This window comes from Varanus komodoensis, unplaced genomic scaffold (assembly GCF_004798865.1).
Source record: "Varanus komodoensis strain SLA01 unplaced genomic scaffold, ASM479886v1 scaffold4, whole genome shotgun sequence".
Taxonomy (NCBI): domain Eukaryota; kingdom Metazoa; phylum Chordata; class Lepidosauria; order Squamata; family Varanidae; genus Varanus; species Varanus komodoensis.
The window spans coordinates 44,665,809-44,688,403 of NW_025335941.1; the positions used below are offsets into that span (position 1 = coordinate 44,665,809).

Genomic DNA, 22,595 nt, shown 5'->3' on the forward strand with positions numbered 1-22,595 from the left:
AGCTTTATTGATGTATATTGTATTTAACTTCCCTTATCCCTGACATTCCAGTGGTGATGGATGATGGGAGCTGTACACACAGGTCCCCGCCCCGCTACAAAACCTCGAGCTTTTTTACCAGTAGAAAGGGGCTGACATAAACGGAGACTTTCTGCTCCATTCAGGAAAAGCGTGTGCTAAGAAGACGGATGCTTCGCGCCCCGCAAAGGCGCCAGGAATTTCTGTCTGTGAGGATTTGGGTCTTCCTCCCACCAGCAGGGGGAGGAGCGGCAGCAGCACAGGAGGAGTCCTTCCCCCGCGGCCTCCATGGTAACCGGTCGCCGATGCGCGGACGCGCCAACGGTCTGGGTGGAAGCCGAAGGGCTGCGCCCCCTCCTCTCGTGCGCGCGCGCGCGCGCGCACACACACGCACACACGAACCCTCGAAGGACGCGACCCCGCCAGGTGACAGGCCCGGGAGCCATTCCGTCGCCCCTCCAGCGGATCAGCCTCGACTGAGGAAGATGCCGAAGACATCAGTCCCGCCAGGAATCGCGAGTGCCCGGATTTCGTGAAAGCCCTTTCTCCGCCGGTAAGCAAGTTCTGAAGGGGCCATGGAGAAAGGGGCCCCGTCCGTTCTCCCCCGCCCGCTATTCGCGGAGTGTGATGGGGGCTGTAGTCTTGCCGGCCACCTCCTCCTTTGGGCGCTTGAGGAAATGCGAGCCTTTGCGAACTACAAATCCCAGCGAATTTTATGCGCTCGCGGGGGTATCCTTTCGTATAGCCCTTTTGCTCCCCAGATCCCTGGGCCCCTTACTCTGAGGAAGGGGCCGAAGGGCAAAGGCAGGTAGCTGGAATGCGAGTGAAGCTGGGCGGGGCAGTGGCGTGGCCGCAGCCGGGGGCCGCACCGAGCTAACGGTGCGCAGAAGCCCCTCCCCTCCGCTGAGTCCCTGTCGATCACGAGGCCTTATCATTTGGGGCTGCTAGCCAAGGCGGGGTGTGTCCGGCGGATAGTTAATACTGTTACGAGTTGAACATGAAACTGCACCGAATTGTATTTTATTCTTAGAAATATTTGTATTGTATTTTATATTTTCAACTGTTCTATGGTATTTTAATCTTCTAGCTGTTTATAATCTGCCCATAGAACATTAGTTGTTGGGAGGATTAGCAATGCAAGAATAAAGAAAAGAGCTGGAAAATCCATCTGGAATATTGGCTGCAAATCAGAATGGGGATAAAAGAGGAAGTTGCACTTAAAAACTATGTCTATAGTACAAGCATGTTATGGAATAAAGGATTCTATGATCAGATGTAACTCTAATGATGGAGATGGCTGTCTCCTCAGTTTTCCATGTTAAACACATAGATTAATTTTAGGTTTTAAAAATTGTATTGTTCCAAGCATCTAGTTAAAATGTTGGTATTACATGGTTAGTGTGTAGTAATAGTTCTGCTTTTTTATATTCAGATGCATTTTCTGTGACAATAAGTTTTTACTATCAAAACCTTGTGGCATTTTAAAGGAAATCTGTTTGGGTTTGCCTTAGGAGTAAGATTCTGCAGCACCTGTTGGACTACTTTCCGTGAATTTTTTATATAGATTCAGAACTGTGTGAATTACACAAATAGGACTTTTGTATTTCCATATCTGAAAGTTGTTTATTCTTGTTTATCACACTTCTTTGTGTTTTATATCCCTGTCACTTTGCAACATTTTGATCAATATTCAGTTCTCCTGTGTTACAACTTCAGCACTGACTTGCTTCCTGCACCCTCTGTAGCATATTTGATTGATAGTCTCCCATGCTGGCACTTGATAATAGTGATGCTCAGGAGAGTTAGTGGTCAGAGACCCAGGCTGACCATGGAAGGTGAGTTCATAAGTACTGTGAAAACAGGAAATTAGGTGGTATATGGACTGGGGCAGGATCAGGATATTGGTGTAGCACTGCTTTTAGGATAAATATCAAGACCAGCCAATGACGGGGAAATATTAGATTCAGACTCAGAATATAAAAAATCACTGCGGGAGAGGGAGAATAGAGAGAGAGAGAGAGAGAGAGAGAGAGATGGTGCTTGTGGTTGAGGAAAAAGGCCTTAAAAGATTGCAAGCAACATTTGGGAAAGCTGACTTCCTGATGTTCTCATTAGCATGTACATCTATGTGTTGTGGAGGAAAGATAATGGAAAACTGGATGAGTAGAGCCTGCTGTTGTAGAGTATGGGGTCTGCAAAGATTTTGAGATCCTCTCTTTCTGAAAAATATGTGTTGAAGAAGAAAATTTATTTGATTTAGCTGAATCAAGCAGGGAAAAGTTTATCAATGCATATTAGATCAACAGTGCCTTGCTTATAACCAAATGAAGAGAGTGTCCTTTCAAACATTTTCATTCTCATCTTTACTTTCTGATCTTCACTCTATAAACTGAGGGGTCAGCTCAGTTTATGCACTGAAGGTTAATATGTTTGCAGGGCTCATTAGCTTTCTGATTTTCAGACAATGGTTTGGAAAATCAGCTCTTTTGCATGTATCTGGAAACTTTCTTATCTATGATATTGAATAAAGGGGTCTCAAAAGATTTCTGGAGAGCTGTCATGGACTGATGAAGGAGCCAAATAATAGTATACTAATGGCAAGCTGTGTGAAAAGTGTTCAAAAGGCATGCTATACAAGAAATGCTATCTTACTGTAAGTGAATGGGATGGTGTATATTGGTGTCCTGCAACAGCAGGGAGTTAGATCAGATGGCCTTAGTGGCCCCTTCCAACTCTCCTATGATTCTATAATTCTATAAATTGCCATAATTCTTCAACTTGAAGAGTCAGGTTTTGCATGCAGAACAAATTTTCAGAGAATGTTTGAAGAAAGAAATACTGGACACTTGTGTGAATAAGAACTTGGTCCAGCAGTGGTTCACATAGAATTCAGTGAGTATACTTGATAAATTGAGAACAGCAGGCCTATTATTGCTGCATGTTTCCCATTAGGCTTGATTTGAAATAGTAATGGTCACAGTGAACTTTAATCTGAAATATGACATGAAAGTGACAAAACCTTCTGATCCATATAACTAAGAAAGGGACAGATTGATGATATTGCTATCTAGACAGCTTTTCTTCGTAGTGTGCATAAATGACATAAAAGTTGCTGTCATACATTGTAGCCTTATCTTTGCCTTGTAAGGCTTGAGTTAAGCCATCTAGGATATACCTGATATAGTACTTATCTTACTCTTGGAGCTACAGAAATACAGAACTTGATTATATCTGAAATATAAAAGACTTTTGACACCTCTTATGTCCCTGTGGTTTTACTGTCCCAATGCAGATGTTTCAGGTTTTGCTTACGTTCTGTGAAACATATAAGATTTGTTCCATAACAGAGTCCAGCATGGCTGGGAAAACTCTGGAGTGGAAAATACTGGCTATTGCTTAATCAAAGCAGGAGATTGTATCTTATGAAACAATTTTGCAATTTGTGGAAAAAAGATTGTCCTAGATGTTCAAAGGTGAAAGAGAAGAGATGATGTTTTAACTTAGGAACTGTGAATTAATTTAAAGATTGTTTGGTTATGATACAGTCACAAAAGAAGAGGTAAATACATTGTAAAATGCTATGTTTAGATTTCCTTTGACCCCAAAAAGAAACAATAAAGAATATCTGAATAATCCAGTGGTTAGGTAAACTGGACTTGTCATCCCACCTGGAGTCTACTTCTGTTGAGAGTCCATGATCAAATATCATGACCTTGTCCCTGGGCTAACCTCTTTCAGCTGCTTACCTTTTTGTAAGTATGTATAGGTAACTTCCTCAATCCAGTAAGCCTGCTTTAATTGTGAAATGTTATTGCGGCACATCTTTTCTCTTTTGTGAATGGCTATGTTGCTCAGGCTTTGGGCAACGTACTTCATGTCTGACAAAATTTGCTGAGAAAAGGTTTTATTTGTGGATATGGTTTCTTTCACATAGTGTGGATCTGAAACTGCTTGTATGAGGAGGAAAAGATTATGCAAGGTTTCTGTCATCCTGTGTTATGAAAATAAAGTAGCTGGATATTTCTTTTAGTTATTCTTGGGTTCAACCCTCTTGGTTTTATTATAATGTTTTCTGCTGCATTTGTTTCTTGCTTTTTGCTGTTATTAGTGTGTGTTTAAATTTGATGGAGACAGCTAGAATGGGCATCTTGATGTTGAGACAGAGTGGTAGGATGTAAATATTTTTCATAGTTCTCCTCTAAAGACACTAACTGCTAGTAAGCTGAGAGTAGAGATGCCAGGTTTCAGCTGGAGACATTGGACTCTAAAATTAAGGACTACACTTTTGTTCTTCAGGATTCCTTACTTCATTGCCCTAAGCTGGAGCCCAAATTGCAGCAAAAGAATGCTGCTGCTGCTGCTGCTGCTGCTGCTGCTGCTGCTGCTGCTGCTGCTGCTGGTGTTGGTGTTGGTGTTGGTGTTGGTGTTGGCTGGTCTCCCAGCGTTTATACTTAGCCAGGCCAATTCAGAGGTTTCATATTGCAAGCCAATCACAAGGGATGATGTAGCATGTCCTTATTATGCAAAATAGGAAGAACCACAAGCTTGCACAAGGGAGATGCAAGTGGACAATCAGAAGCAAGGAAACAGTTTGAGGAACATATTGCTAACAACATCAAGGCCAACAATAAAGAAAAAAGAAAAGAAGAGGAAGCAAGCAACTAAAGAAAACAGTTGGACCATTGGAGGATAATGGAATTAAAGGAGCACTAAGGGTATTGAAGAGAAACAAAATGAACTTTTTCATCAACTGTTTCTGAGCTTTTGTATTGTGGAAGAGAGCCTGAGGAAAGGGCAGATACTAGTGACAAAAGATGAAAATCTTAACCTTATTGACTAACTGAAAGTTAGCAAATCACCAGGTCTAGATGGTATCCATCCTGGAGTTCTCAATTCAAACATGAAATTGCTGATCTTCTTATCAAAATATTTAATATGACCCTAAAGTCAGCCCTTGTACCAGAGGACTGGGGAATGGCTAATATAATTTTTTAAAAAGGGATTCAGGTGGGATCTGGAAAATTACAGGCTAGTTAGCTTAACATCTGTTCTGGGTAATCTGCTTGAAAGCATTATTAAAGGTAGAGTAAGTAGGCACATAGAGGGATAAGCCCTGCTGAAAAAGTATTAATTTGGAATCCACAAGGTGAAGTCCTTTCTCACCTATTGGAGTTCATTGAGAGTAGACATTGTTTATTTGGACTTCTAAAAAGTTTTTAACAAAGGCTCCTGAAAAAACTTAGTGGTTGTTGAATAATGGGAGTTGGTGTCCTCTTATGAATCAAGAACATGAAGCAGAGAATGGGAATAAATAGTAATTTCTTCCAATGGAGGTTGTAACCAGTGTAGTCCCATGGGGTTCTGTATAATGACCTATGCTTTTCAACCTATTCCTAAATGATTTGGAATTAGGAGTAAGTAATGAAGTGGCCAAGTTTGCTGGTGACATCAAACTATTCAGGGTGATTAAACCAAAAAGCCAAAAGGAGCTCTAAAGGGATTTCCAAGGTAGAAGAATGGGCATCAAAATGGCAAATGCAGTTCAGTGTAAGCAAGTGTAAAGCAATGCAAGTTGAGGCAAAAAATCACAGTCTCAAGTAAATGCTGATAGGATCTGAGCTAGCAATGACTGAGCAAGAAAATGATCTTGAGGTAGTAATGGACAGCTTGATGAAAATGTCAGCTCATTACAGAGCTGCTGTGAAAAAGGGAAACTCCATGGAAGACATAAGTAGGGACAGAATAAAAAATAGAACTGCCAAATCTTACTACCCTTATGCAAAACTTTGGTATGACCATGCTTTCTGGTTGCCTTACCTGAAAAAGGACATTATTGAGTTGGAAGTTCAGAGAAGGGCAATGAGAATATTACAGGCCAGAGCAATTCCCCTGTGAGAAGCAGCTACAACAACTGGGACCATTTAGGTTAGAAGAAACATGAGTTAGGGGAGACATGAGAGAACTGTTTAAAATAAGGTATAATGTGTAGTATTTTCCCTTCATCCCATGAAGATGAGAGGAAATAAAAGGATGTACTCTTCATACAGAGTATAGTTCAGCTATGGAATTTGCTGCCATGGGAAGTGGTGACAGATTCATGAGGGAGGAGGCTATCAGTGGCTACTAGCCTTGCTAGCTATGCCCTGCCTCTTTTATCAGTGATGGCATGCCTGCATATACCAGTTGCTGGGGAGCTTGGATAGGAGAAGGCTTTGCACCCATCCTGCTTAAATGATCCTCTGGGCAGCTGGTTTGCCATCATGTGTATGGGGTGCTGGACTACATGGACTTATTCTTATATTCTTCTGTTGTTATTCTCTACAGAGATGGCTCTGATGCTGGGGTGCATGGAGTCCATAATAGCTTACTAGGGCTAGGTTCCAGCCCCAAGCTTCTGGTTTGTCCAGATTCCCTCACAAGTGCCTGCTATGTAGATCTGAATGAAAAAGTGGGTGCTAATGGATTTTTAATAAAATGTTAAATAGACAGGAACAGGAACTAGAACATGGAACAAGCTATTACATACCATTACTTCAGTAATGCTTTGGCATCGATCCTTTTTCAGGACATGCAGCAATGAGTGTTAGTGTTGTCTTTTTAAATTTTGTCAAGTCTGCAGTCTAAGATGGTCACTGCAGTTTGCACTTGTGGGATCAGCATGGCAGATCTTTGCAATTTATTAATGGGAGCAGCTCAAGCACAGGTTTCTCTTGTGCTATGCTGTTTCATTTCCAAAAGAGACAGTAACTTTGCACTCATATTTGATGTGAAACAAGGATAGGGGAGGCAGTATTAGTAAGCAGTCATGCCAAAGTGGATAGGTAAGAGGGGATTCTGTTGAAACAACAACTTGCTTCACATAGCAGATGATGTTTTGCTTTCATTTTGAACTGAGGAAGGTTTGTAGACTTAAAAAAAAAAGCACAGCAGATCCTTTGAGATTTGTTTTCTTGACCTGAGAATACATTAGTTCTTGAATGGTTTTTTAAGACAGGTTTCCTTCTGTCTTTGTTATTACTAAAGTGTCGTGTGTGTTAATGAATTGTGTCTTTTTTGTGCTAAAAATATCAGGATGACTTCAGCCTCTCTCCTGCAATGTTCTCAAAAGCAATCTGGAGGACTTTGCTGTGTCTCCAGTGCATTAATTTGTTCGAAAGATTGTCTTGGAAAGACATTAGGTACAAGTAACTAACAGTGTTGCCCAATAAAATGAAATAACATTGCTAGGCCAAAGGATGGAATGTTATATAGCCCATGTTTTAATCCTTTATAGTTATCATTCAGCAGGTCATCTTCAGTGATATTTGGAATATGCAAAACCAAAATAAAGACAGCTTGTTGAAATGGTATGTTGGTTGGTTCTGAAAAGCCAGAACCTGTATAGATGACAAAATGAAAAAAGGACTTTAGGTGGTTGCTACTGAGAAGATACTTGGTGGTAGTTGTGTCCTTGTCACTGGGGATTTTCGCATGCATGCATACATACCGTAATAAGGTCTCCTGTTGTTATCCAACATTACTTTCTATATATTTAGAGCTTATTCACACATTATGAGTTTTATATGAATACCTAAAACAGGTAATAAGTAAATGAGATGGAAGCATACATCATATGATACACTAATTGGAGAGCCAGAATTGGCTGCAGCTCCTTGTAAAGTATATTCTTGGCCATAAACTTGAACATGTGCCATGTGATGGGCAGTACCACCCATGGCATATGTATGCACTGTTGCGATTTTTCAAGAGTGAAGAACAGTTGTATTATGTAGTACTGGATGCAGGATTCAACTCCTTGAGAGTCTCAGCTTTCATTTTTCTCTTAGGATCAAACTTTTAATCTGTAGAGCTGACAATATATCTTTGAAGGTATGTGGGCAGGTCCTTCTGAAGTTCTAGAAGCCAGGGAGTGACTGGGCAAGATTTCCAGTGAGGATTATAAACTTCATAGCCAGCTAAGTAATAATAAGTAATAAACACTGTAAACTATAAAACATGCAGTTACAGACCTAAGGTATTATCCACATGCAATAATTTTCTTTTTATGATTTCTTGTTGTTTTGTAGGATTCTCAAAGAAGATGAATTTGGCTGAGATTTGTGATAATGCTAAAAAAGGAAGGGAATATGCACTTCTTGGGAACTATGACTCTTCAATGGTTTATTACCAGGGTGTCATCCAGCAAATTCAACGTCATTGTCAGTCAATCAGAGACCCAGCACTGAAGGGCAAGTGGCAACAGGTATGATAAGGTTTATTCCAATCATATTCTGCCTTTCTATTCTAAGAGCTGAAATCAACATTGGAACCTAGTCTTCTTACTCAGGGTTGTTGCTTATCCCAATATCCAGCTGCCAGCTAAGGAATCAGTGCAGCATTCCAGCTAGCCTACAGGGAATAGGTTTCCTATTTGATGCTGTTAAGTTGTTGCCCTGAGGATTACTTATTTATAAATAAATGATATATATTTATGATTACAATTCATTAGAACAATTTCGATTGGAGGCAAAGAAACAAGTACAACTAACCTATGAATTGTCTCTTGATTCTCTGAGGCCCAGGACTGTTTTAACTGGGAAGTTTATACAGTTCCAACTACTCATTCATTCTGCTCTAAGGTAAAGCAGTTTTTAAGAAATTCATTCTCCTACAGAATACAATAGACACAACTTGTTTCTCCCCTGAGTTTAGTAATATGAAATAACATGGTCGGGAACCTTCAGCCTTGTGGCATGCTAGGGCAATTTGTTCCCCCTCCCATCCTCATTCTGCAGTTCAGATGAAATGTAGAAAAAGTTGAATGTGGGCTTTAAGAACCTTGAGATAAGTTACTGTGGTATAAGCAGTTGTAAAAATCAGCAAGGGAAATCCCCAGCTGTGATTTGAGCAAGAACTTAAGTCTACAAACTTATGCATCCTGACATGTGAGTAAATCAATTCAACATAGTAGTCTTTTATCCTGAATTAACCTGCCTTCCAAACAGAGTTTATCTGGCTCTTGGTAGGATTAACATATTTAAATCAAATTTTGCCTGCACTTAGCTTGCAGAGAAAAAAAGAAACACATTTAAATTGGATGCAAATAGATCATTATAAAGTTCTTATTTGACTAGTCAAATACTCAAAGAACAATTACCTTGGACCTCTGTCAAGGCTGAATAGTATAAAAGAAATGCACTGTCACTGAGGAATTACCCCTGGTGACATGCAGGGGACACTGGGAGTCCTGTGCACACAAGCACTAACTCCAAGTGTGTTGCTTTGGAGGCATGGCTATGGCTGAAGTGGAGAGTAGTGAAAAATGAAGATGAAAGGATAGAAAATGAACAACTTGAAACAGCTATTGCCATGTTTCGGTACACACAACAGAGGCAAGACTATTCTTTATGGAGAAGGTTGCTTGAATGAGAATGCCTTCTGCTTCAACTGCCCTAAGCTGGAGTTCAGGTTTGGCCAGGGATCTTTTAATAATATGCCCTGCCCTTATGATACCAACGGCTCGAACTAAAAAAAAAAAAAAATGTGCATAAGGGAGAGAATGGTAGGAACAAGAAATAAAGTCAGCTGAGGTTTGGGTCCACCAAGGCTCGACCGTTTTCCTGGTAGTTGCTGTGGCAGAAATTAAGCCAAGGCACAGCTTGAATGTACAGACTGCAGTCTGACTCGGCTTGAATGAGGTTTCTCTGAGAATTACTTCTGCGGAGTCTGTAAAGAAAAATATTATTTAAAAAACAAAACTGTAGTTAATAAGAGCAGTACTTTGGATTTCCAAGCCAATTTACTTAGAATGGGACAGATAAGAAGGAATGTTAAAGACTGTAGCTTAGCAAAGGAAGAAGAGGCAGTTAGTGCTTGGATGGCTTCCCTTTAGGGGCTTTCTCTAGTTAATCTGATCAGGTCTCCCTTGGAGCATCTGGCATGTGGCAGAGAGGGTGATATTAGCAGAGGTTTCCTTTTAACTGGGAGAATCATACATGTATTAATGAATAAATTTGATTCATGTTGACTCCTTGAGTGTCCTGTAGTGGAGGTTTCAGTGAAACTGAAAGAAGGCAGACTAGTCCATTGGATCCTCCACATCGGTCTGTCAGTGCTGCCTGCACTGGCAGGCAAGTGTGCTCTGTGCATTCTAGGAAATCTGGAGTGTGTCCCTCCAGTTCACATGCTCCAAATTACACGAAGCATCTCTATAATTAATTACTTTTGTAACATTTGATTCCCTCTCTATATTGCAAAATGTATTTTGACATATTATGCATTAAATCTCTTTCATATTTGTTGGATTCATTTCTACTACCCCCTGATTTGCTTCTAGCAGCGTTATTAATGCATTAATTTTCCCAATTTGTCATGATCCTCTGTGACCATGTGATCTTAATTTGGGCCTTTCAGTTTATTCATTGAAGCCCTCTTGCTCTGCTTTGGAGCAATCCTGTTTCATCCTTGTTATATGCAGTTGCACAGAGAAATGTAACGTGTAAAGTGAGTGAACATGGATACAGTAAGCAGTTGTATGCATGACTGTGATGGCACATTTTCCAGAGGTTCTAATCATGTGAGTTGCTGTCAGCTGAGTTCAGGAGTGCCCAGTTCACATAATACTTTTGCTCCTAAAACTGAATACTCAATGTAACATTTTATCTGAACTGTCTCAGTTGAAATTGCTTGCTGAAAAACAGCTTCTTACTGGCTTAGCAGATTAACTGCCACTGCTGAAACATCCAGAAATCAGCATCCATACCTATTTTTTAAAGTGTTATGTATTACTTTCAAGCCTTTCTGATTCGTCAAGCATATGAAACCCCAACCTATTGACTTTTTTGTGAGGCTTTGATTTTACTGGAAAAAAATCTAGCATTTTAAAGTGTTTTTAACCCCAGGCATCTGGAACTGACAGGGTACTTCACTTCAGATTCAAGGATACTTAGGATGAAGCAAAACTGTTTGTGTCATGGATGATATACAGTTTACTGAATCCAATGAAGAAATATGGATGTAGAATATAAATAACTGAAAAAGGTTATATTGTCCTTCCCTGATTCTCTGCAGCTTCTCTGTAGCCCTCCAAACTTGCTCTCTCCAGGCTGAGAACAAATAATGTCTCTTTGTCATGGATTTTTATAAAGTTCTTATTTCTTATTTATTTATTGCATTTATATACCACCCCAATAGCCCAGAGGGCTCTCTGGGTGGTTTACAAACATTAAAACCCCAAATACAGTATCCAGTCCTAAACACATAAATTGGCTACACCACGACTGAGTATAAAAGAACATGGTTAAAATGAATTAAATGAATAAATATATAATTAAAATTAATTAAAATATTGGTTAAATAAAAAGGTCTTCTTTTCCATTATTGCAGATTCTGTCAGTATGCTTAAGCACTAACCTCCATTTCCTGAAAGATGGGTGTGGGAGAGGTGCTTCATTCAGGCAAACAGTTTTATTATTACAGCAAAAACAACCTTTGTCTATGGAATGATTGGGGAAGGCAGCTTCAAGGCAATTATCTCTGGTACTTCCTAGAAAGCTGAAAGCCATAAGGCCTAGGCATGGCTTCAAGAAACAGTTCTGGTTTCTGGACATGGGGAAACGTCATTACGCTACCTGTTGATTTTTAAAAACTTCCTTGTCAGTCTTCCAGTAGAGCCAGTGGAGCCTTTGATAACACCAGGAGTTGGAAAAGGTAATAGATAAGGAGTTAATGTATGCAGATAATGGATTAGAGCTAGTGTAGTGCAGTAGTTAAGCATGTGGGACTGGGACTCGGGTGATCTGGGTTCTAGTCCCCACTCAGCCATGAAGACTTTGGGCCAGTCACAGACTCTCAGCCCAATCTACCTGACTGAACTGATGTCCTGGGGATAAAACAGGGAAAAAGAGAATGATGTAAGCCAATCTGAGTTCTTTAAAAAGAAGAAAAAAAGTGGGGTATAAATCTAATAAGAAAATTTAGAGTGAGAAACATGCAGACCTTGCTGTTTTGGCCTAGAACACACACTTTTCCTAGTAGGGATAATGAATTGTGAGAAATGATGAGAGATACAGGCCAACACAGCTGGAGGGCACAAATTGATGAACAAACACATTGCAAAAGACCTTAATGTTTTTTGATGACGATACCTGGTTTATTAGCAGTAGCAGCTCAGGTCTTGGTGAGAGTCACAGCTTATTTATATATTTTAGCAACACATAATAAAGCAGTTTATACCAGTTATATGATAGACAGAAGATCCAGGATTAGCAGACACCTTCACACCTTCTCCAGCACCACTTGTTCAATTTTCTCTTTTTTCAAAATCTCACTTTTCTGTGAGATTAGAAAATTATAAATACTTTAAAAATGTATTCATAGACTGTGATCTTTACAGAGAACTGTAAGCAAAAATACAAGGAGCATACACCCTCAGTTTCATTAGTGAGGTCATATGAAAGGGAAAGAAGGGCATGGAGAAGCAGGGCGGCAAGAGAGGAAAATGAGCAAATGAAGTTATCTGTGATTGATCTTCAGTTCACAGGGATGAGGATTAAAGAGTTAAAGTGAGGTTGGTCAACCAGAATGGGCTTAGATGAGCCCTATCCTGAACTTTGTGGATCAAAATGATGTTGGGGTGGGGCCGCAGTCCTTGATCATTAGGTCTCTGTTAGGCACATTGACAGGATGTTTGTCCCAGCACATTCTCCAGAAAAGAGCTTTGCTGCTCTGCTCTTTCCTGAACAGAGAAGGCTTGCATGCAGTGAAGCCACTTTCCTGCTTCATGCCTTCTTTCCCTGGGGAGACAAAACAGGGGAAGTGACATTGCAAAGCCTGGCTTTGTTTGTGCTTCTTCCTGCAAGTGTCCAATCTCATTGTTATTTCTAATCACAGATGGAGGAGAAGGGATTTCCTTTCCCAGTCTCCTCACAAAGCTCCAGAAGCCTCCAGGTCAGGACCAGAGCTTGAGGAGGGACTTAATCATTTGTGGGCTGGATGAGCAAAGTCCATAGGTGAAGGAAAATATTTAATATGGAAAATTCACCTTAATCCCAGAAGCCTCTTCTGAACATAAAGTGCTGATGTGAGCAGCAGGGCATTTGTATTTGACCCTGAGCTGTTTCCATCTACATTTATAAAAGTAATTAATAAATGGAATTTGAATGATCTAATGGGAAATCATATCCTCAGTTTCTCATTTTCTCCTTTTTTCACTCCACAGTCATGCATAACTTGAGCCTTTTGGAAATCTAATAATGAATTTTAAAGAAAAAATGTGTTGAGGAACAAATGCCCTAAATAGGAAAAAAAAGCCCTGGTGAATAATGCCTACTGTATCACCCAGCACAAGCAGTTGAAGGGTATGCATCCCAACTAACTACTGACATTGAATTTATAGGGGAACTGTAGATCGATACATTAACTGTCTAGGGGCCAAAGTAGACATGATGTGAAAGTTGTGTGATGAGTGTTCCCAAGCTATAGGTTTCTGGGTGGCAGCTTTGGATAAGTGATGCAGCAGGAGGTGAAGTGAATTTGACCCACTGCTGCCACATAAACTGTCTGATACAAACTGCGCATATAAACATATCTCGTGACTTGCCTTAAATGTGCCCAGCTGAGTCAGACTGAGATCTACCCTGTTCAGCTTGTTTTATGGAAAAATCTCAGGAACCATTAGGTGATGTACCAGTAAATACCCAGTGGTACATAAATGAATTGCAGTCTGCCTTCTTTTCATCCTACATTACTCTGTAGTGGCATAATCTTTCATAATCTTTTAATGTACTAGCTATGTAAAATACGGTAGAAGCCTTTAGGATAAAATAATCTGTTTATTTTTAAGGTTCGGCAAGAACTCTTGGAAGAATATGAGCAAGTAAAGAGCATTGTCAACACTTTAGAGAGTTTTAAAATAGACAAACCTACGGATATTCCTGTATCTTATCAGGATGAACATTTTAAGGATCCGACTGTTTGGCCACCTCCTGTTCCAGCTGAGCACAGGTAATTGGGTTGAAAATAGGTTTGTAAGTTTAATTGGGAGATGAATCAACTAAAACTTGAGAGAGTGAATCATAATGCTATGTTTTCACCTTGATTTGTGTTTGGCACCTATGTAGGGCTACATAGATTAAAAAACTGCAACTTGTACTTAATGTGACGCACAGTTTTACTGCAGGAACTAGAAGATCTGAGCATATGGCATAATTTTGGCCCATTTGTGTTGGGTGCCTTTCTGAAACCAATCCCAGGTGCTGATTTTAACCCAGAAAGCATTATATGGCTCAGGACTGCATTGACTGACCAAGTACCTCTCCCAGTATGAGCCTACCTGTATGTATTGGACAACCTCTAAGTCCCTTCTCTGCCCTTTGAGGGATATGTGGAGGATACCAACAAAAGACTGGGCTTTTTTGGTATTGCCCCTTCTGATTATGGAATGGTCTCTCTATTGAACTTTGCTAGCTACTAACATTGTCATCTTTGTTGAGTTCTTTGTAAGAGAAAAGGCAGGATATCAATCTAATAAACAAATTGTTTCAGTGCCATGTTAGTTTTTTTCTTTCCTCTTAGGCATTGGGCAGCATGTGATGGGCCTCTTAGTTGTCTTATCAGTATTTTATTACTTTTTATAGCTGTTTTTAAATGCTTGTATGTTTTAAACTCTGTTGTAAGACATGTTGAGCCTTTTTCGGAGGCAGGTGGCAGGCCACACTATCCTATGTGGCTGCCCATAACCCTCTAAACTCAGAGGAGTATGAGCATCCTATTGAGGATGGAAGGAACACAGAGGTCAAGGGCATCTCTGCACTTCTCTTGCTTCACAAAAAACTTAAGATGGCCAATTTTGACTAAGTGTTTTGCACTGGCTTGTAAGGAGGACGGACTTAGGTCCCACCAGGATACAGCATTTTCTTGGTGGAAGTTCACCCCTTCAGTCTCTGTTCCTGGAATACCCTCAGTGCTCACTCTGAGGTTGGTCTTCCATCCTTGAAACTGCAGCTAATGTGGAAAAAATAATTTCAGAGTTCAGAGCTGGAACGCTGATCTTTCCTGTGGTCATCTAAACAGTGTCTAGAGGGCATAGGACTACACCTTAAGAAATTAATAAAAGAGAATAATAATTCAGACGCTACTCACTGGTTTACACAAACCATTCCCAGAACCCAAACTATTGCTTGCACTTAGAAATCTAAATCTGTTTGTCTGTTTTTATTTTTCATCTACTCATCCCTGCTATTTATATGGCGCATAGTTACTGTTATTGCTATGATTAAAAATTAAGACATTTTACCAACCCATCCTTTGTACAAATTATGATATTCGGTTCCATTTCAAATCATAGTTGATTCTTTTAGTTTGCTGACTGTTTACAAACTCAAGTTTGTTAATTCAGACATCCCACCAGACCATAGCTAAGATTTCTTAATTATGGCTTGGTGTGATGTCTGAACTAAACTGTTGTGAATACAACATCTCCCTGGTTCCCTGTCCTGGCTTTCTAGTGACTAACCTTTTGCCTAGCATCTGGCTGTTTCCATGGTTTACTTGAACCTCTGCCTTGTATTCCTTAATAGCATAGGGCATGTTAGTGGGACACACCAGGGATGTAGTGGGGAGCTATCAGTTCTTGAAGCATTCAGAAAGAGCAGAAATACTCAGAATAATCCAGGTCAGTGGAACTCAGAGAAGGAAGTTTTGTTGGTTGCTTACAGAAATACTAGTTCCTGTTGTGCTACCAGTGACTTGTGTGGGTACAGCCAAGCTAATGGAGGTTCAGCAGCTGTATAGAATATTGCCCCAAACGGGGACTTCCAAGGACTTGTGCCAGATAAGCAAAGATGCGTGATATTTCTAGTTTCTGTTAGTTTGCAGCCATTACCGTTTTTTGCTTAGTGTTCTTTAACCAAAAAAAAAAAAAAAAAGCTTGCTTGCTTGCTTGCTTGCTTGCTTGCTTGCTTGCTTATTTATTTATTTATTTATTACATTTATAAGCCACCAAACACCTCAAATGGGCTACCTAGGTGGTATACAGCAATAAAATTATAGTCAACAATTTAACTACCATTAAAAATAACCAAGTAATAGCTTCTGTATAGTGTACAGAAATAACCTGATCAACGTCTGCATAGCATTAGAAGAGGGAGTTACAGGGTTGTTGTTCCATATCATAGCTGTCCATTCACTGACTCATCACAGACCAACTTGTACAATCTGAATGTAAACTTTTTCTATCAAATCGGGAAAGAAGATTGCAAAGTGTTTGGTTTCTCTTAACTGCTTCTTGTGTGCTTTCTTTACTTGGCAGAGCCCCTCCTCAGATAAAGCGACCCAATAGAGAAGTGAAACCTCTGAGGAGAGAATCTCCAGGATTACAACGGGGACCTATAGGTAGAGCTCAGCCAATTTCAAAAAATGAAAAATCTGCCAGCAGCCGAGAGAGGGAATCTAGAGCAAAAGGAAAAGATGAAAAGGTAAAAATCTTTGACTTGGCTAACACAGAATTTTAGGTAAGCTTAGTCTTGCTGATTTCAAAGGACCCAAGTATGTCTACCTCTGTGCTGGATTTAGGCCTTAAACCAGGGAGAGCAGGAAGATAGCATTGTCTTGTGCAAATGTCAAGACAGTTTGTTTTAGTCTCCATTTCAATTGATTTTTATTCTAATTTTGATTTATTTATATGGGTTTTCTACATTAAGAGACCTTAGCTGTAAAACAACTAATAAATCTTAGAAATAAACTTTAAGTATTTAATGATCTTAAATATTGCCATTTATATATCTATGTTGGATGTGGTTCATGAAATTTACATTTTGGAGAGCTGATGTGTATAGGCAGTCCCCCAGTTGCGAACATCTGAGTTACGAACAATTTGTACTTAGAAACAATGTGCCATAAAACCTATTAATTTAAAAAAATACTGCAGGCAATTGTCATCACGGTCAAGTGAGAGGAAGTGAAAGGGAGGCCTCCAGAGCAGGTCTTTCTGTCCTGCCCATTCTAGGATATCTTTTCAGAATTTCCTTGCTGCAAAGAGGAGGCTCCAGTGAATTTGAGCATGAAGGGGGCCTGGGGATATTCATGGGGATTCAGTGTCCCTTACTCCTGAGAATGTGGATGGGTGACATACAAATTCTACTTAAAGATGAATTTCTATTTTTTTTCAGGAACAGAACTTGTTCGTAACCCAGGAACTGCCTGTATATGTCTCTTCTTACATTTTTGGTCAGGAAAGAATCACTGTACGCTATTGGGTGTAATGAATGCACAAGTGGTTGAAATCAGTGGCTCTGTGTATTATATTTTAAAAGGTCCTACAATACTCTCTTACTGCTAAGCCAAACTGCACTTGAGTGATTGACATCAAAAGAAACTGAAAAAGACAACCAGAAGAAATGAGAACAGGATTTTTTTTGTTTTGCTGTGTACTATGAGTAACATGCAACAGTTGAATTTTAAAATATGTTCCTATGATACTAAATTGCACAATAAAAATGTGGCTTGTGCAGTTAACTGCCTTTAGTGAAAACATATTTTCTTGTCCTTGCATTCAGGATTTCTGGAAATGATCAAGTTAATCCAGTGGTTAGTTGGACAATATATATTGATGAAGCATGAAGTCTCTGAAAAAAAAAATCATACTGATCATTGTCAGAATCTAAAAGTGCAATTCATTGTGGTGCCCTTCGAATGAGATGGAGTACCATTCAATATAATCCTTGATGGAGTTTGCAGTCCAACATATCTAACGAACACTTGCTTAAAAGATGCTGAATTGCACTTAACAGTGGCAAACAGAACACTGTATTTAGTTATAACATGGGAATAAACTTGTGAAAGATTAGATAAAATTGGCACAAGGAAGGGAAAAGAAAAGTGATGTTCTTTGAAATGTATCTAATGAAAGATAACTACAGTTATGGAACTTACAGCTTCTATAACTACAGTTATGGAACTTACAGTTACAGAAGTTACAGCTTCTAAATAGCAAATCATGATTTGTAGTGACAAACTGAGACCTGCTTTATACACTGGGGAGGTATATAATGTGAAGGTGTTCTTGATAGTATTACTATCTCTTTGGCTGAGTCTTAGGTTTTACTTTATTGTCTGGTAAGTTGCTTTACTTTTATGATAGTTCTTTTTGATAATGTAGTTGATATTGGGAACATGGAGACACATTTTAGCTTATAGGGTATGTGTAAAAATGCAATTTTTCTATATTTAGGGATTTTAGATATGACAGACATCTTTGTAGTAAGTTGATAGAAGAATGAAAAACCACTGAAAAGAGCTGAATGCATGTTCTGACTGAATTGTGTGTTTGCTATTGAAATATGAGTTACTGTTAACAACCCATGGTTTATTAACCTCAAAACCCCATGAAGGGAACCTATAGTTTGTTGTTGTGAATGGTGGATTATTTATGGTTAACAAATATGGTTTGTTAGCATAGCTAGGTGCAGACAACACACTAACCCACATTTCAAAAACAACCCATGGTTGAACAGCAACTCATATTCAGCCCTTGGGGTATGGGTTATTGTCAGAACCAAGCCCTAAAACTATGCTCCTATTTTCCTGTTTTATGTTATTTTTATGGTTGTGTTCTTAAATAATTTTTGTAACTATTATTCTTTGTCATGGCCTCTGTGCATCACATATATGGGTGCTGTGCCTGCGCAGTGCCTTTGGCCGGAAGATTGCAAGCTAACCATTTTTGGCGGGAAATCTCCGCTCCCCCTCCCCCATAGCCTATAAAGAGCGGAGCGTCTGACATTTTGTTCAGTCTTTGCAACCGCCGTTTGCTGTGCCTCGTGCCACTTTCGCTCTCGCTTTGACCGTTGCTCGTCTAGCTTGTTCTTGCTCTCGATTGTTCTCTCCCAGTTGTTATAGCCCTATTAGTTCTTATAGTTCTTGCTAGTTCTTATAGTTCTTGTTAGTTTTCATAGTTTTCTATTGTTCTACCTTCTCTTTTGATCTTCTATAAAAAACAAAACAAAACAAAACCAAAAATATATTCTTACCCTCTGTACTATCTCCTATTTTTTCCTTTCTTGCGATGGCGCAGCGAGCGGCTTTCCGCAGATGCGCGGAATGCGAGTCTAAGATGTCTCCGACCGACCCGCATGACCTATGCCTCCTCTGCTTCGGGGAGGGGCATAGGACTGACAAATGCTCTCACTGCCTGGCCTTCTCTAAGCAGGCCAGGAAAAACCGTGAGAATCGTCTGCGGAGGCTCTTGTGGGATCGGGCTCTCATGCAGTCTGACCCACTCGTTGTCGCTCCAAAGCCTGGCTCTGCTACGGTGGCTCTGCCCTCACGCCCTTTGGATGAAGGCACGTCTACCATGGGGGCTCCTCCTGCTTCTCCAAAGAAAAAGCACGAGAAGCGTAAGCATGCTGAAACTGACAAATCAGCAAAGAAAACCAGGAAGGAGAAGGCTCCAAAACCGGCGAAAAAGTTGAAGGACCCAGAGTGCCCTTGACACCGTGACTTGGGTTCGATGGCCCCCTCGGTACCAGCGGCAGTCACTGTACCAACTCCACCCGATCCGGTGCTTCAGGCGGCTATGAGGGTTACCCCTCAAGGGTCCCCTCGCCGTGTGGCTGACCATCCTGCTGAGCCACTTCCAACTCTACTGCAGGGGTCAATTTCTGATGGGGAAATTCAAGATTCTCCCCCCAGGGCTAGGTCGCTCACACCTATGCCCGCAGCCACAATGGAGGCGGATGTGTAGATGTCCCCGCCTAGAAGCCGAAGGAGTCACTCCATGGAACAGTGCTCCGAGGGATGGCATCGCTCCAACTATCAAGCCTGGGGCGATCCACATTCTGTCGGGTACTATCCCGCACCTAGGGGGTCGGTCTTCACCGCCTTCCCGTGACCGTCCACTGTCCTCGGGATAAGAGTAGCCGGTCCATCTCTCCGGTGGAGTCCTCGTCATCGGCTCCTCCGTATTATGGTCTCCTTCGCAGAGCTGATGTCCCAGCTTGTCCAGTCCCTTGACATCGATGCTATCCAGCGTCCGGGACCCACTACGGACAAGTTTTACGACGTCCGCGGGGAGCAGTCCACCTCCATCGTCCTCCCATTGATCACCACCTTACGACAGGCGATAACGCAACCCTGGGACTTGCCTTCTCACCCTCAATCCATGTCTCGGAGGTACGAATCCATGTACCGGGTTCGGGAGGAGGACATTCTCTTCCTCCTTCGCCACCCCAAGCCGAACTCGGTCGTGGTGGAGTCCTCCCAGGGCAGAGAGGCGAGAGGCCACACCGCACCAAGGGACAAGGAGGGACGAAAGATCAACTCCCTGGCCAGGCGAGTCTACACAGCCTCAGGCCTGGGGCTGCGCATTTCCAACTACGAGGCGACGTTGGCGAGGTATCAATACTTCATAATGCAATTGCTCCACAACGTCGTCTCAACCCTCCCGGACCACCAGGGCGACTTGGCGAAGGTGCTTATCAAGGAGGCGATGCAGGTCGCCGTCCAGCAGTTGTCCACAGCCAGGCATCATGTGGACACAGACTCGAGAGCCTTGGTCGGTGCTGTCTCTCTCCGCAGACATGCCTGGTTAAGGAATTCCAACTTCCCGGAGGAGACTAAATGGAGGATTGAGGAAATTCCCTTTGACGGGTCCGGGCTTTTCCACTCCAGAACTGACCACAAGCTGAAGAAACTCCACGAGTCCTGCATGACGGCCAGGCGGATGGAACTTCAGACTCAAACTAGGCGTAAGTGGGCATGGACCTGTCCATCCTATAGACAATTGTATCAGCCTAGACAACAGCCCTAACACTGGCTGCAGCAACAGCAACGCCGCCGTCAAAAGCCCCAGCAATGGGCCGTCGCCATTATGACGAAGATAGGAGGCAGCGTTGATGGGACTGGCGAACCATTCCTCAGATCCCTTCCATACCCACCCCCCTCTCATCTGGGGACCGGCTGAAAAGCCGACTCCCAATTTGGGAGTCCATCGCATCTGACCGGTGGCTATTATCCATCATACAGCACAGCTATTGGATAGAATTCGACATCATTCTTCCATCGAGTCCGATCTGGTTTATATCATGCTTGCCGGGATTGCTCGATGAAATACAACAACTTCTTCATAAAGGAGTGATTCGTCAAGTAACTCCACCTGACGGACTCCATGGATTCTACTCCAGGTATTTTACAGTCCTGAAGCGGGATGGTGGTCTGCATCCGATTTTGGACTTATGAAATCTAAATCGATTTATCGTGACAAAAAAGTTTCAAATGACCACCCTTCAAAATATTTTGCTGCTGTTAAGGAAGGAGGATTGGTTCACCTCATTGGATTTGAAGGACGCCTATTTCCACATTTCGATTCACCCGAGTTATAGGCGTTTCCTTCGTTTTGCTGTTGCACCCCATTTATACGAATTTACGGTTCTACCTTTTGGTCTGGCCACCGCTCCGAGGGTGTTCACCAAATGTATGGCCCCTGTCTGCGCTTTCCTACGCCTCCAAGACATACAAGTTTACCCTTACCTTGATGACTGGCTTCTGGTGTCCCAGTCTAGCAAAGGACTCCTCACATCCATCCATACAACCTGTGCCTTATTAGACGATCTAGGCCTATGCATTAATACCGAGAAATCTTCTCTTCTTCCGACGCAGACGCTTACCTTCATCAGAGCCCATTTGGATTCAACACTGGGAAAAGCCTTCCTTCCTCAGGACAGACAACAGACTCTCGCTCGCCACATCCATCGAATGCGACGAGATGGGACGGTTCCGGCAAAGTCCATCCAGAGGCTTCTGGGACATATGGCTTCCTTGGTTGCTGTGGTGCCACACGCCAGACTTTGACTTCGTCCTTTACAACTGCTTTTCAACAAGGTGTTCCACCCACAGAGAGACTCACTGTTGAAGTTGATTCGAATCCCATCCTCGGTGCTCCATTCTCTGCTCTGGTGGTCGGTATCAGCCAATCTGACTGTTGGGGTTCCCTTCAGGCCCCGATGCCCATCGATAACCCTCGGTACCAACGCGTCTCTTCTGGGATGGGGAGCAGTATGCTCCGGTCTATATACCCAGGGCACGTGGACTCATCAAGAATCCACGAATCATATCAACTTCCTGGAGCTGTTGGCGGTATTCAAAGCCCTGCGTTCTTTCGAAGATGTTCTCCATCATCGAGTCGTTCAGATAACTTCAGACAACATAGCCACCGTCTTTTATCTGAACAAACAAGGCGGAACGAAGTCCCCGACTCTGGCCAGACTTTCTATGCAGATTTGGGTCTGGTGCATTCCAAGAGACATTACACTAATGGCAGTCCATTTGGCTGGTACGGACAATGTGGAAGTGGACCTCCTCAGCAGGCGCATGTTCATCTCTTACGAATGGGAGCTAGATCCTCAGACACGCAACTTTCTTTTTCATCACTGGGGGTTCCCCGACATGGACTTGTTCGCCACCCAACAGAACAAGGTGTGTGATGCTTTCTGTTCGAGAGCAGGAATCGGGTATGGATCCCTAGGGGATGCCTTCATGATCCCATGGAACAACCTGAACTTTTACGCCTTCCCGCTGATTCCTCTTATGATGAGAGTGATAGC

The 22,595-nt window shown here is 41.7% G+C and overlaps 1 protein-coding gene across 2 annotated transcripts in view; it reads left to right on the forward strand.

The window, feature by feature from the left end:
• The first annotated feature begins 343 nt into the window (after positions 1-343).
• The window catches only part of KATNAL1 (katanin catalytic subunit A1 like 1), a 56,272-nt gene continuing 34,020 nt past the window's right edge, over positions 344-22,595 (forward strand). For both annotated transcript variants that reach the window (XM_044442308.1, XM_044442309.1), the window contains exons 1-4: positions 344-571; positions 8,085-8,260; positions 13,841-14,001; positions 16,307-16,472. In XM_044442308.1, coding sequence (XP_044298243.1) covers positions 8,099-8,260; positions 13,841-14,001; positions 16,307-16,472 — 489 coding nt within the window. In that variant the 5' untranslated portion in view covers positions 344-571; positions 8,085-8,098. The remainder of the gene's footprint in view (positions 572-8,084; positions 8,261-13,840; positions 14,002-16,306; positions 16,473-22,595) is intronic.